This window comes from Epargyreus clarus, unplaced genomic scaffold, assembly GCF_041222505.1.
Source record: "Epargyreus clarus isolate Ecla_fem2 unplaced genomic scaffold, WU_Ecla_fem_2.2 ptg000024l, whole genome shotgun sequence".
In the NCBI taxonomy this organism is placed as follows: Eukaryota; Metazoa; Arthropoda; class Insecta; order Lepidoptera; family Hesperiidae; genus Epargyreus; species Epargyreus clarus.
This window is the reverse complement of record NW_027332231.1, coordinates 5,903,943-5,920,766: the sequence shown is the minus strand read 5'-3', so window position 1 is coordinate 5,920,766 and position 16,824 is coordinate 5,903,943. Positions and strand designations below refer to the sequence as shown.

The following is a 16,824-nucleotide window of genomic DNA, read 5'->3' as shown; positions in this document are numbered from 1 at the left end:
TATCGGTAAAGCCGTTTCGGAGGAGTACGGTAACTGACATTGTGACACGAGGATTTTATATATAAGATATATACCACGACACATACAACATTCGTATTTAATGATTTGTGTACAAAAACAATACCGCGTAAAATTTTGTAAGGTCAGTCTACGTTTCAAAAATATATTCCTTTTATTTCATCCCCCTTCATTGCTCAACCACTAACCAGGTACTTATGAACAAAAGGCGTGCTCCGGCATAAAGACGAGTCAGCGTCAAACCACTACAGCCTTTATTGCCGTCGGCCCAGCTCAACAAAACCCTTAGTTAAAGGTGGGGCATTGTTATTTTTATTATTAATTATGCGGCAGTAATATTTTAAAGAGCTCTTATATATTGTATATTACAATGAAATAAATAAAAATCAATTTAAATTTCATAATTAAACATAACCTGTATGTATGTTTTTATGTATAATTTATAAATATTTAGTTTAAATGCATCATGTACATTGCATAAAAATGGATTATTACCCATAATACAAAATTATCGCATTACAGAGACATACATTAACTAAATGGGTCGAATGTGTAGGCAATGACATAAATTTTCTTGTATAGTCCATTCAACAGGTAGAATTCTTAAACTTGAAGTAAATCGAAAGGATTCTAACTTATCAACTCATTAACTCATCAACGTTACTTACCAGGTATCTATAGACGGCGAAGGGGACATACTCCAGCATAACGAAGACATCGGCAACAGCTAACCACTTCAGCAACCGGTTGATTGGCGCCGCGGCCAGGTCTCGCCGCGTCAACACCGCCACGTTTAACGCATTCGCAAGACTTCCGAAGAAGCACACCTGAAATAAGTATTGGCGTTAGTTCAGTTGAATCAGGTTTTTAAAGCAAATATTAATTTATTATGTGGAAGTACTATGTAGAGCACACCTAACAATAGAAGCGACAACATAACATTAAATTATTAGTATTATAAGCATCGGTATTCGATTAGTGAGGTTAGGTTAGGCTACATTATTTAAAAAGCTTTTCTTAAATTGAATTTGATTCAGGAATAAAATACATTTTTTTTTATAAAAAACGAAGATTAAATATTCTCGTTAATAATTAATTATGAAAGTTTTTAATATAAAGGATAATGTGGATATATGGGTCAAATTAAAATTTCTTTTTTGTTAAACATACTGAAAATCCTTTATAAAAAACGTAACAATTTATTTTTTGACTCGTTAAAAGTTAAAGATTAAACGGCGATTTCGTAAGTCCAATTAAATTAAGATTTTGTTGCCATATTTTCTCCTAAGTTATTTTGTTGCAAAAAACAGATATTTTATATATTCTGTCTTCAATATTTCCATTTTCCCTACCTAGCAGGTATCTTAATTAGACGCTGTAATTGATATAGACAAACCCGATATTATAATTATGATTTGTAAGGTAACTGAGAAAATGTAAACGAATTTCGAAAATAGATCAGTTTTGCTTCATAAAATAAATTATTCCATCAACACTTTTAATGGAGTGTCGATAGATTTAGAGAGTGCGTACAACACCACATTATTCTCATTATAATTTAAACATTAAAGTGTATGTCGGTACCAATTTGTATCATGAAAAGCCGCATTATATTTTGGAACTGATTTTCTACTTCAATTTCTATTTTAAATGTCCTCATACATTACGGCCCGCGTAGGGGCGCGGTCACCACATCGATTTGACGCGCAAGCCGTTTCGGGTTTTATTCTCGGTCAGACAGAGAACTAAATGATTAATTTAGATTTCTATTCTGGGTTTCGTTGTTTTTGTATTTGTCTATATGGGTGTCCATGGTACTCACGACTTAGTGAGAGGCTGTGGGTGTAGAAAATGTCTTATGGGGAATCTTATTGAGGGGCTGTGAGTGAAGAAAGCGTCTTCTTCGCCTTCTTTATTCACGTCGTCGTTACGTGAAGATGTCATTTTTTCCCTTTCAGTTTATAAAAAAATAAAATTATCCATTGAGCATGGATGTCTAAAATAAGACGATTTCAGGCTTTAATCCACTTCATTGGCCAAATGCGATTAGTAGAGTTTACACATCATTGGGAACTTGATGGAAAACTCCAGGTACATAAGTTTCCTCACGATATATTCCTTTGGCGGTAAGTGAAGCAACATGATTTTTGTTTATTTTTTAATAATATTCTTTACTAAATATTCCTTATCAAATGATTACTGAAACAGCCAAGCTGCGAAAAATAATTGATTAACCCAATAACTTTTGTGACCGAAACATAGTGTCATAGGTTTAAGTGTCTGATTGAGCGACTTAAGAACGATAGAAGATGCCATACCTATTATTATATTCACTTAATAGTACCCAAGATGTGTAATGTATTTATGAAACTTTGTTCAAGGTTAATTACACAGTCAAGTAATTGAGACTATTACATAATCATAATCATTGCTATCATCATACATAATCATTTGCCACTTATTTTTCCTACGTCATTTTGTCCTACGTCATATAAATTTTAAATGAATATACCGATACTTTGAAACAAATTATTAGTCTAATACGTTATGTTATACAACAACAATAACGCATTAATAATATATTCATAGTACGTATCGTGAATTAACATTAAGTATTTATTTAATTAAAATTTATCAACTCTATCAAAAGTTATCGGATGTATGCGGAGCGGATACTACCGGTCTCACGCGCAAACAGTGTCTGGTTTGATCCCCGGCCAGACAGATATCTAAATGATATATTTAGATTTGTGTTTCTGTGTGGGGGTGGTTGTATCTGGGTGGCGCGTGTGTCCATAGTACCCATGACACAGGGAATCCTAGTGTGGGGCTGTGAGTGTAGAATGCGTTTATATGTTACTCTTATAAGCTCGACAAGCTATGACGTAACCTATCCGGCCAAAATGCGGCTACTGTAAATATTGTGAGAAAAATTGTCATTAGGGGAACCATTAAACGATCCTAATTGATGTTATTGACGCAATTGACGGCCTTGTTATTCACGGTTCATTAACGGAACATTTTAATCTATTTCTGACAGTAAATATATTTGCTTTTAATTTTGTTAAGACTGTCTAATATTTGGAGATGATAGACCTTTTGTTCCTGCTTTGTTAGTTATACTTCGTTTGTCTAAGAAATGGGTTACGAGGCAGTTTGTTTTATTAAGCAGGAAATACTTACTAAAGTAAAGAGGACGGTATCTGTGAAATTGATATTCTTTTGCTTCGTTTAATAAAGAGATAGGTGCAATAACTTCTTGACACCAAGATCATTTATGTCTAATTTCTTAAAGTAATATGGAAATGTTATACCAACTTATTCATTAAAAATATTATTATAGATCGAAAACAAAAAGATTACAATAATTAAGTTATGTGAATCTTAATAATTATTGCTAACTAGCTTTTGCACGCAGCTTCGCTCGCTGTCAAAAGTCGATGACAATACAATAATTTGAAAATATTGTTCATAAGCTCTACAGGATAAAAAATAAGCTGTTATCTAGCTATCGGTAACGGTATTTTCTCGGGAAAAACTACCCTGTGCATTTTTTTGAACCCCTGACAACGTGTGTAGAAAATTTCATGTAAATCGGCTGTGTAGTTAAGGTGTGAAGCAAACAAACTCAGTAGGGTAATATGAGTATTTATATCTTTCATAACTTTCTGTCTCTGTTGGAGTAAGATTATTGTAATTGTGTGTAAAACTTGCTACAGTGTAATAGTAAATGAAAGTATGTATCTAAATGTAAATGAGGACCACGAGAACTAGATGTGTACTGCCGACAAACTGCCCTACAGTTTGGCAGATTTTAAATTATGTTTTTATTTTAAGTCTTGTTTATTGAATAAATTAAAAAAATGTTATTAAGACGCATTTGAGTTATATAATAGAAGTAGCAAAGGAGCCTATCCGAAGGCAACTGTTGATAGACATATATAATCAACCTTAGATAGGGTTAGGGGCGTACCTGAGGTCGACCACATACATACGCAGGATGGTGGATCATTGCCTAAGTTTTTCATCGTCTGCCTCGTAGGGTATAAAAGAAACATGACATCAAAGTTAAAAGCATACGTGGCAATAGATATCGTAAATCTCGCATGACAAAATCACATACGACTTTCTTTGTAAATCACATCTTACCATTATGCTTTTGATTTGGGCTCCACCTTTGTTAGTTGAAGCCGCCTTCACATTTCTTTAGAAATTCAATCTGAGTGTCTGGCACGAACATTTTTAGAGAAACAATAGTTTATTTTGTGTTATAGTTACCAAAATTAGGAACTCTTCTTAAAGTTTTTGAAGCTTTCTTGTTTATGATTTAGTTATCTAGTATACAATTTAACTATGTCCTGTGCCAATTGACTCGTATGACGACTAACGTCTAGTATTTCTAATCCTACTAATATTACAAATTTATGAAGTTAACTTGAAATTAAGAGTTTGCAAGCAATACCTGGTGGCATGGTGTGTGTGTGATGCTTGTCAAATTCTAATACACTGAGGAATCCAGAGTTTAAATCCCAGGCTCACATCTTTATTTTTTCAAGCATAAGCTATAAATATTCGCTTTATTTATTTGAATTTATTTATTCTCTAATGACCATACTAAAAAAAATGTGGTACAAAAGGAAGACTTAACGCTAAATAGCTTTACAAATGAAGGAAAATACCACGAGAAAACCTATAAATCCAAGATTTTCATGATATTCTCAAAAATGCCACATTAATCAACAGACTTAGCCTTAGACTTAGTCTATAGCTTCTCATTATGGTCTCTTGCCTATGTCTGCAGTCGCTGATGATAATAATTACGACTAGACTGCAGTGGTACATTAACATCAGCTGTGACAAGGCCGTTTAATATACTGTTAGGCGCAAGTCGGACAGAAGCGAGTTGAGGCACGATCGGCGTTCAGTAAACTTACCATGAGTTTCAAAACATCCCACAATTTTACGTTACGTTTACTCAATACATTATTCTGTTCCGTTTGCTTCATTAGACTGAGTAAACGTAACAATAAGTAAGTGCTCAAGTCTTTTTGTCTGCCTCACATGTTCGCAAAAAAGAGAGACAAATTAAGCGCCATTTTGTCAATTTAGACATTTAATGTTACGTTACTGACTAGTGTCAGAACTATAGTTAGTTCTGATACAATCCGCTAGGGGCGCTGATTGAAATTTGTATGGGCAAATACGTAAACAAATACCAAAATAGTCATATTTGTCAAAACGTAAAAACTCAGGGTAAGGGTACAGATATTAAGCCCCTTTCACATAAAGTTTACTAATAACAAAATACAAACGTGATGTTGTGCAAAGGTGACACTTGTATTTAATGACAGTTTTTGAAACCTGTGCTGTATCCGTGCCTGGTTTACGGCTCACGTCACTTCTGCGTGCCCACGTCTATACTCATAAAACAACTACGTGATTATTTACAGCTATCATATCATACACAGCACAATAGCAGTGATAGCCTAGTGGTAAAGTAAACTCTTGATCCAGGGGTCCGAGGTTCAAATCCCAGGCACGTACCTCTGATTTTTCAAAGTTATGTGTGTATTAGCCGTTAATTATTACTTGTTTAATCGGTGAAGGAAAACATCGTGAGAAAACCTGCATACCTGAGAAATTAAAAAAAAAATTAAAGGTATGTGAAGTATACCAATTAACCTAATCCTTCTCATTCTGAGAGGAGACCTGTGCCCAGCAGTGGGACAGTATTGATGATGATAATGATGATAGAATGAACAAATAGTTTAAAAAATACATACGATAAGACTGACGTATCCATGTATGCTGTTGTAGGCGAGGATAAGATCCCGAAAGTTCCCTTCGCAGTAGTTGCACGTCGGTTCACTTGGCTTCGTCAAATTCAGTTTAGATCGCCACCCGTCGACTAGTTTGACCAATGTTCCGAAGTCAAGGCTATCCGTGTGTTTTGAAGAGCGCTCTTTCAACGCGGATAGGAACTGCGATACGTCGACATTGCTGCCGTTATCGTTTGACTCCTCGGTAGCCAAGAGCATCTCCTCAAACAAATTGGATAGAGCTTGAGTTATGTTCGACGTGTTCTCTTCGAAAGCCATCCCTGAAACAAAGTGTTGAATATAGATTGGGCTTTTCCTTATAGCGACGACACGACACCGAAATGCCGTGTCTAAATGCACGAAAAATTAATATTAATATACAAAATAATTAATTGTACATTTTTAAGCTTTGCTATTGCTTTATGCCCACACGTCCACACGCTTGGCAGTTTCCACAAACTTCAAACATCTACAAACGTTTGGTTTGAACAAAAACTATGCTACAAGCTTGCAAACCTACACAAACTAAATTAACTCTATCTACAGGTTTGAAACTGCGACGGTTTGGCAAACATGCGGACTCGGCATTGGATAAACGAACCTAAACCTCTGTGGTTCGACCCCGGTGGCACCACCGCCACTCCTATTTCTGCCTCATAACAGCAGTGTTAAGCGCTGCTGTATTGTAGTTTGAAGGATGTGATAAGGCAGGCATACTTTTCTGAGTCATTCCAACTAATTCCTCAGGGGTAGCGGCGCATCTGTTACCGACCTCAGGTAGGAAACTAATTTTATCTGTGGTTGATTTCAGATGTCCGTGGGCGGTAGAAGCCACTTACCGTCAGGTGGATGCAGGCCACCTGACGGTTGGTCTGTGACTCCTATATTATAAAAAAGCAACACTTGCGGCTTAGATATTATGTCTGTGGCGTCGCGTCGACATCGTGTGGCGTCGTGTCATGTCGTCTCAAAAAAGCCCATTCGCAGCTTTTAGCCCCGCTTTGTGGAGCGAACAACTTTCGGAAGTTGTTAACAGTTTTCTCGTTTTACGTAAGTTTTGACGCGAAACGTATCCAACAAGTAAGTTGTGCGCAAAATATTCACATACGTATGCTTTTCATAAAATACTTTATAACTTCAGTAGTACGTAGATAGTTCTATGTTCGTGATCCTTTGTATATTTTATAAGTTAATCGGCGTGAATACGTATTAGAAATTATCATGAAGGGTCCCGTGTAAGACAATATCATATTTTTCTATAGTTATAATATTTTGTTTGACAGGTAAGTTGACTACGCGGCTGTATTACGATCAAAGATGTATTATACTAATACGTCAGTAGGATAATATATCTATGACTACGATAAATATAAACGTCAGTCGAATACCTTTAAACGAGCAATTCTATCAACGATCTCGGAAACGGCTCCAACGATTTTCTTGAAATTTTGTATGTAGGGGGTTTCGGGGGCGATAAATCGATCTAGCTAGGTTTTATTTTCCGAAAATGTCGTTTTAACCGTGTTTTCATCGAATAAAAACCTGCTGCAATATCATTAGAATACGGAGCTAAATTTCGGTCGGGGAAATTGGGCGCCTTATGGGAATTTCGAGATCCTTCTTTTTGTGAGAAAAATAATTGCACCCGTGAGTTTTTATTTCAAATAATCGGTATTTTTGTTTTATTATTACAACACCGAGCTCGGTCATCTAGGTACTTATAAGAATACTTTTATAGGTATTTTATAAGAATACTTTTAGTCTGCGACAAGCGTCCTGTACCCTTACCATGAGTTTTTACATTTTGACAAATATGACTGTATTGGTATTTGTTTACGTATTGCCCATACAATTTCCAATCAGCGCCCCTAGCGGATTGTATCAGAACTATAGTGTCAGTAGCGTAACATTAAATGTCTAAATTGACAAAATGGCGCTTTATGTTTTGTCTCTCTTTTTTGCGAACATGTGAGGCAGACAAAAAAACTTGAGCACTTAATTATTGTTACGTTTACTCAGTCTACTAAGGCAAACGGAACTGAATAATGGATTGAGCAAACGTAACATAAAATTGTAGGATGTTTTAAAACTCATGGTAAGGGTACTGTAGATGTAAATTTATTTATATTTATATTTATTTATTAAATTATATTCACGAAATTAAATGAATACGAAGGCTGTTTAGTTATCAAATAATGAGTTCAGTCACAGCTGTCTTAACAATAAACGCACCTCATTATTCTTAATTGATGTAAACTTGGAATTATATTAAGAATAATATTGAACTTTGGCGTAAAGTTTTGTTTTCGGATATACAACAAATTCGCTGTAATCATGAAATGTCGTAGTTATAAACGTTACAAACAAACAAACGTAACAAACTTTACAAGAGTTACAAACATGACAGAATACGTAAGAAAGCCGCGGTTGTGATAAGGGAGTAATGCAAGCGTCAGCTGTCGACTACTGTCGGTGACTACTGTCGACGTCGACAGTCGACGACTGTCCCTACACGTCGCTCGCGATCAGTACCCTTACCATGAGATTTTACGTTTTGACAGATATGACTGTTTTGATTTTTGTTTACGTATTGCCCATACAATTTCCAATCAGCGCCCCTAGCAGATTGTATCAGAACTATAGTGTCAGTAACGTAACATTAAATGTCTAAATTGACAAAATAGCGCTTTATGTTTTGTCTCTCTTTTTTGCGAACATGTGAGGCAGACAAAAAGACTTGAGCACTTACTTATTGTTACGTTTACTCAGTCTACTGAAGCAAACGGAACAGAATAGTGGATTGAGTAAACGTAACGTAAAATTGTGGGATGTTTTGAAAACTCATGGTAAGGGTACAGTGTTGCCAACTCTACTATTTTACAGAAATTATGTATTATGTTGTATATAGGCATTTGCCATGTTTGCTTTCAATGTTTTCTTTTTTATCCTCTTTTTTTTGGTTTTATCGTATCATCTACTATTTACAATAAAAACAGTTTTTCATTTACAACGTGATCATTTAATAATGTATATAATACGAATATATACATTATTTTTTTCTACTGTATGATACTGTACTGTAGGATGATTTACTGTTTTTTATTACTGAAGTATTGGCAACACTGCTCGCGACCGCAAGCTGCAGCCGACGAGCATCGCCGACTGTCACTGACTCTCATGAAGAGTCGCTGGCGAGTGTTTTGTGATGACTGATCACAACTACAACACAGCTAACAACTGTCGCAGCCAATCGTTAGCAACTGCCGTCGACCGTCGGTAACGGTTGCCTGCGCGGGCTGCCATTCATATATCAGCGCCCTTACGTTGTTGCAACATTTGACACAAAAGGGCAGTAGACTATTCCAAAACGCCAGATAGGTCAAGCAAAAGACGCGCCGGTTTACACAAAACAATACAAACATTTGTAGAGTTTTGTACAAACATAATTTGACATTAATGTCAGCTTATTTACAAATGTATGCACATTCCTACAATTTGTAGCCTAATAAAACGTTTTAAATATAGTTCAGCTGATAAAAAGCAGAGCGAGTGTAATTTTGGAAAACGTCTATTTCTGTGAAGGTAACTTTCAACAGAACATTTTCTATGTGTCATTTACATGTGTCATGTTTTGTTGTAAACTTTTTTCGTTAATTACATAATAAGCTACCTACGTTGACATTTCGTCTGGATAACACCACTTATCTTCCGAACCAACGATTTTTGAAGCGATTGAGAGCAAGTGCTAACATCATGTATTGGGTCTCGAATCCAGACTGTTTCTTGTGTAGGTACGTGTCTTAAACGTAAAGCCGAGAAGCGACCAACAGCATTTTTTTGAGATATCACCTACTGTAGTTACAAGATTGTATCAATTCCTCCCTAGCTCATATTAATCTAAAAGAGACCTGAACAAGTAATTGACTCAAAAGGGTCGAATAGTGAATGAATAAAGCGCCTACTTTCAAGGAACACTTTATATCTGACTAGTTTTTGCCCGCGGCTTCGCCCGCGTTTAAAAGAAAATAATATAACATACTAACATACATGAAACTGAAAATTCGTACCTTCAACTTTGCTAAAGATCATCACTTGATCAAATGCATAGTTTACGATTCAATCCTTACTAATATCGATTAAAATAATCGATGTTTTGGGTCTAAAACATCGAATCTCCGATTAATCGATCTTAGATCGCCATCCCTAGTTCCCGTGGAATTTTTGGGCTAAAAACTATCCTATGTACTTTCTCGTTTATCTTTGTACAAAATTTTATTAAAATCGGTTCAGTGGCGTGAAGAAGAGACAACCAGACATACGGATAGACAGAGAGAGTTACTTTCGTATTTATAATATTAGTAAGGATAAACATAGTAGAGTTCTCGCAGTTAAGATTTTGAGGGAGTAAAGAAATTCTTGGAAGAACAGAAAGAAATTGTCTTTTTCTAGATAAGCGACTTCTCCTGCTAAGAAGCGGTCATGTGTACTAATACATGACCGCTTTCAACCCCAAAGATCGCATCTAAACATTATCCCGTTACAAAATATCAAGGTAATATTATGTGATCAAGTGCAGTTGCAATAAACAAGCTTCCCTTTTGAATGTCAGTAACTTCGCTGACTAGTATACTTTGACGCATCGTTGCATCTTCTGCTACGATGAACACGCCTCTGCTGAGATGAGATTTAGATACATAATTATGTTGTTATATAATAAATAGATTACATGCATATTAGGTGAACTTCGTGTGACTGACTCTGATATTAAAAACTATTAAAATTATGGAAAAAACGCATGTCCAACCTTAGACAATAGTATTTTCTTATCTGAAATTGATTACAGATGTGCATAGGCGGCAGTAACCACGCTTTGAATACAGGTTTGTTTGCTAATATAATTAGGTAATCCAAATTTAATTTCCCTATTCAATACTAGGAAATGAAGCTGTTGAAATACGAGTAGGTAATACATTCCTATCAGTTTGAGCTTCAAACCATATTCTAATTTTCATCGGTGTATGCTATGATTATTATCGGTAATTTGGATTGCGGTATACCGAAGTGGATATGTGGCTTGCTGGAATGTGAATTGATCATTAGAGTTGTATCACTTTGGAAGGATTTTGGAAATTCAAACGTTTCGCTATATAGCTTTGGAGACTGTAATTTTAAATCAATTACCAATATTCAGTGAATATTTATCTTAAATATAAGGTAAATATTTAAGATAATGTTCCAATTTTATATGGTTAGCACTCGACATTAAGACATAAAATTGTTTTGTTGTAGTTGTTCTCTATATCTATGAGAGATGACATTGTTCGTGAGAACTGGCAACGCACCTGTGTTCAGCTTCAGTTGATAACAGAAGGCACTCACCACATATTATCCTGAAAAATATACAGTTTTGTACATGAAAACTGAGCCTGTTTCGTTGACACCAAGAGATACAAAAAAATGTTTATATATCCTTAAATATTTTTATAATTGTATGCAATAATAGGAATAGGTAATGAAAAACTGTGCACCCGGCGTCCAAAATTTCGTACAAAATATTTTTTTTATTAAAGTAATTTGGTAGTAACAATTTTCCCTTTGTCCGAAATTCAACACGAAAACGCGGTCATGATTGCGGATGGATCCTTTATTTACTTAATTTCGCTATAACAATTTACATTTAGAAACTCACATACAATGATTGGTAAAGTTCTCTGTAAATCGCTTCACCGATTGGAGGCTGCTTCATCAGGGACGACGTCGGCACGACACGGCACCGATGCAGTCGGAACATCTGTCAATTCTGACAGTGTTGGCCATTCACACAAATCTTAATAGATAGCGTATCACTACCTGCTGAAACCAGGCGAGCCAGTTTTATATCTACTGTAATTTCAGAAAAGATTTATGTGAGATAAGTAATGGCAAATCGATTTTAGGACCATAAAATATAAGATAGAAATAAAAAAAAAACTTTATCGATACTCAGTTTTCTGATATAGTTCGGATACTTATATTGAAAAAAAAATGCATAATAACGACCTGTACAGTTTGTTATCTATCAAATCTTTGCTCTATTTTGATACACGATATAGCTTTTGACTGTGTTTTGACTTTAGTACTTTAAAGTGGTGTGTTCTGCTTTGAAGGGTTTAGTAAGGGAGACATACTTTTCCGAGGCGTTCCAGCTTAGTCCTCAGGGGTAGCGGCGCATCTGTGGCCCACCTTAGGTAGGAATATCTAAATCTATCTGGGGTTGATTACAGATGTCCATGGGCGGCAATGATCACTTACCATCAAGTGCTCGTGACTGCATGCTCGTCTGCTACTCCTATATTATAAAAAAATATATTATTTACATATTTATTGTAAAAGTAACACAAAGTTATATTACAACAGGGCAGACTTATTTATGTGTTTGATGCCGTTGCCGTGTCGTGCCGTTATCATCCCAAGAAGAAGCAATTATCTCCACGGTATCGGTGGCACCGCAGTGCCGCTTGTTAGTGACGTCACTTTTCTGTTGTGCTGTCGGAAATAATTCGTTGCTATTGTTGAATTCAATTCACACATTGAATTCAAGTCCATTCAAACACTACCTAACCATACAATATGTACTGATCTAACTTGTTGTATCTAATTTTTGAAATAACATGCCATTTTTTAGTAACAAATTGGTCATGAATGCAAATTGGGCATGAATACAAATTGAACATAAATATTAACCGATTTTTTTCCACCCATAGTTCGAAATCTATCAATTATCACTTTTTATGAATACAAAATCGGATTAAAAAGATTTTTTTATGAGATAGACTTAGCAAACGAGCATGTAATGCACATGCTGGTAAGTGGTCACTGCCGCCAAAGGACATAATATATGTAATCAACTAACTGTATAATGCTTGCTACACTAACAACCCCACCCTATGATTCTCTGTATCGTGGGTAGGGTAGGGCGGGGCTAGTTGAGCAGAGAGGCAAGTTGGGCAATCAAAATATCTCGCAAACTATTCACCGTACGCATAGACATCTAATGGCGAAAAGAAGGAGTAGTAGGAGAGGTAATCATCACGCGATCGGTAGAGCCGGCTGGATGAACCAGTAAAGCTCACGTGCGTTTTGTTTATTTTGTGACCAAAAAGTAAAAACGTCGTTTATCGCAAGTTTTCGTCTGTGTTAGTCAATAGACATTTGTTTTCAATAAGGTAAGTGTTAATCTTTCAGAGAATTATTGTATTTTTGATATGTGAAGTTGTTCTGGGTATATTTATTATGATTTTTTTATAACCTCACTTTTGTTTTAAAATTCCGGGTTGGGGTTAGTTGAGCTATAGTTGCTCAACTTACCCCACGAGTCAAACAACTAAAGTAATTGATGTTTCACTATTAATTATTATTATAAAGTAATTGATGCGTTACTAAAACTAATAGAAGAAAGAGGAAAGCTGCAATATTAATAGACACTACCGAAAAAATGCTTTAGAAGAACAGCAAAATAAAACCACAAAAAAGTTAAGAAGCGAAAGAAGAAAATGGATAAGAAAAAGATGAAGGGTGTCTGTAAAAAAATAATCCAGTCAAGTGAGGAACGTGATGATGATGATTATTCCTGTCTGATTTGTTGCGAAGGCTATGCTGAAAGTTTACCAGGAGAAAATTGGATCCAATGTCAACCTTGCAGGGAATGGGCACATACAAAATGTGTTCCAGGTGCTGGTCTAACGTTCGTTTGTGTCTATTGCAACAGTGACATCGACGATTAAGTTAAGAACTTATTAATATATATTTTTTAAGATATTCAAATCTGATTTGAAACAAATAGACTGATTTTAATCCTTTCTCTTATAATACGTTAATGTTTTATTGATTCTAATTTTGGTTAATTGTTCTAAGAAAATAACTTTAAGTGTTGTTGTTCTGTAACTAAAAGACGATAAATAAAGAGCTGATTGTCAAACACATATTTTAGTTGATCCCTAGTCAACATTGAACATGATATTCTTAACGTAATTGCACGTGCTCAACTTGCCCCATACCCTTGCTCAACTTACCCCACCAATGGGGTACATTGAGCATAATTGCCTTCCTGCATGTAAATAGCTGCAGCTCTTAAATTCGCCTACTTACAAAAAAATACTATGGACACTTTTGCTGAGGGATAAATTACGAATCCATCAAGCCGCTTAACAACTCATTGAGACTTATCATTGAGGAGCTATATCCGTTCAAGTAAAAAATTGCTCAACTAGCCCCGCCCTACCCTACCATGAACACAGACAAATTCACAAACACGCAAACCCAGAAATCCGAGTAATCATTTAGATATCTGACCAGGGATCGAACCTGGGTCCCTCTGCGCATCAGACCGGTATGGTGACTGCTCCGCCACGCGACCGGGAACCAGTGGTTTTTACCTCAATTATGCGTTACTACTCCTGAGGTCCTAATATGATCGTTTCTGTAAGTCAACCGGCATCCAAATACGTCCAAAAAACGCAGAACTGCTTTACGCTATAAACCGGTGGCTTTATAACTAACCATTACCCAAATTACTCTACAATATTGACGAACTAATTAAATCTGATAGACAGTTATGAGGTTTAGCCTAACCACATAGTACGACATTGACAAGTTAATCTGTGATAGCAATTATATGGGCTACCGACAAATCAATTACTGACACCTTCATGTCTCACCCCAGTGTCATAATAGTGTAAATTATAATATTGAGGGAGATGACTCTATCAAATAGACTGGATTGTTTATCCGACTTCATAAGATCATATTTTTGAGTGTATGTATGTATTTCTTGTATTTCTTTTTTATAATATAGGAGTAGCAGACGAGCATGCAGTCCACCTGATGGTAAGTGGCTACTGCCGCCCTTGGACATCTGTAATCAACCCCAGATAGAATTAGATATTCCTACCTTGTCCCTGTAGTCTCGGGACTAGAATAGGGCTACGATATCCCCTGCCTGTCGTAAGAGGCGACTAAAAGGGGGCTTCTGGGGTTGCGGGCGGCATGGGTGGGAGCTCGAACCGTCCAGCAAGTAACACCGGGAAGGACGACGGTGTGTGTGGCCACATACCGTTGTAAACACTAGGTGTGTGGGAGGAGCGTAAACTGCTCCCCCAGGGAAGAGCCCGATTGGGGCATCGCGCTCGGAGGACTCCGGTTGTGTTCCATCGGAGATCCCGGAGTTCTCCACCAAGCGCCGAGGACGGCCACCGGGGGGGTTTTAGTGCGGTAAAAATCCCACATAACCCGGCGTCGCTCCCACGTCGTCGGGTACCTTTTGAAGGTTTCCCCCTCGCAACCAAAAAATAAAAAAAAGATATTCCTACCTGAGGTCGGCCACAGATGCGCCGCTATCCCTGAGGACTAAGCTGGAACGCCTCGAAAAAGTATGTTTCCCTAACCACACCCTTCAAAACGGAATACAGCAGTGCCTAACACTGCAGTTATCAGGCAGAAATAGGTGTGGCGGTGGTGCCGCCGGAGTCGAAACACAAAGGGTTCTACCACCTTCCTTGTGTGTCTCATTCTTTGACACGCCCTGCAACAGAAACACCACGTCGGATTTTAACGTATGAGGTGTCGTTGGATTCGTCTAAACTGTAAGAGTCACAAAGTCTATATTTCCCTAGTTGGGTTTTTGTTGTAATAATTTGCAGTAGTAAACGGACATGCAGGCCACGTGACAGTAAGTGACCTCAGCTGTCTTGGGACATTTAATAATTAACCATAGATAGCATTACTATCTCAGCTAACGTCTGTTGCAGATGAATTGCTATCCCTGATGACTAAATTATCATGTCTCGTGAAAGTGTCTCGCTCTTACCTCACCCTTCAAACCAGGACACAACAGTGTTTAGCACTATTGTTATTAAGTAGAAGTGTCGCGGTGGTGCATTCGGAGTCAAACCACGATATTGGCAGGAAATATAAAGGTATTCACATTGCATTTTGTGAAGCAAGCAATATTCTAGAGAAAGGACATTCTCCAAGCAATAGAGTTAATGAAGTTCCGGGCCAGATGCCAGTAAAACGAAGCGGGCTAAAGAACTAGTTACAACGCTGTCAGTTTCATAACGTCTCCCTTTGGCCAAGATCTTCGTGTTATTACTTATTACAGTTATTACAGTCGAAATTCTCACGTGTTTTCCTGTATCACAGATAATAAGTTGGAGGTGTTTATGTATTTTTTTTCATAATATAGGAGTCGCACACGAGCATGCAGTCCACCTTATGGTAAGTGGCTACTGCCGCCCATGGACATCTGTAATCAATCCCAGATAGGATTACATATTCCTACCTGAGGTCGGTCACAGATGCGCCGCTACCCCTGAGAACTAAGCTGGAACGCCTCGGAAAAGTCTGTCTCCTAAGGGGTAAGCCACACCCTTCAAACCGGAATGCAGCAACGCCAACACTGCTGTTATTAGGTAGAAAAAGGTGTGAATTATATTTATATTTAAGAGGTATAACGGAAATATAATACGATTTATTTTTTCATTCAGGTGCACACAAGGATTGCCCGCGTTGTCGGTGTCATGGTCACACACAAAGATGAATACTTCCTTAGACTGGACAAGGATCGAACCAGGAACCTAGTGCATGTTAGCGTATTTAAATCGAAATTAACAATTTTATATCGTTTGTGATTTTTATATTATCACGGTTTTATCTGACTATTTTGTCGTAAAAATCCTCTACTTGACATAAACTACCCTTAAAACAACAGTTATAAGATGCATTTCGTGATAAATAGATTTTTTGTAGAAAGACGCTACCCTCCTGTCTCCTAAATTACGTCGCTTATAACTCACGAGTAGTGAGGCAATGTTAGTAATCTATACCGACACTCCTACGTTTCTATTTTTAACCAATCCGTTATTTTTGTTAGTACCCACTGGCAGAAATCATATTGGATTTGGCTGTTTGTATAAATAATCAAACGTCAATCATCCGATTTAAATCATTC

General features: G+C 36.8%; 1 protein-coding gene across 1 annotated transcript in view; it reads right to left on the bottom strand.

Annotated features, from left to right (window-relative positions):
- The window catches only part of NGR-A3 (neuropeptide receptor A3), a 38,335-nt gene that overhangs the window by 9,678 nt on the left and 11,833 nt on the right, over window positions 1–16,824 (bottom strand). Inside the window, exons 2-3 of the mRNA XM_073086812.1 lie at window positions 5,802–6,118; window positions 687–845 (exon numbers count right to left, since the gene is read on the bottom strand). Of these exons, the coding sequence (XP_072942913.1) occupies window positions 687–845; window positions 5,802–6,116 (474 nt within the window). The 5' untranslated portion in view covers window positions 6,117–6,118. The remainder of the gene's footprint in view (window positions 1–686; window positions 846–5,801; window positions 6,119–16,824) is intronic.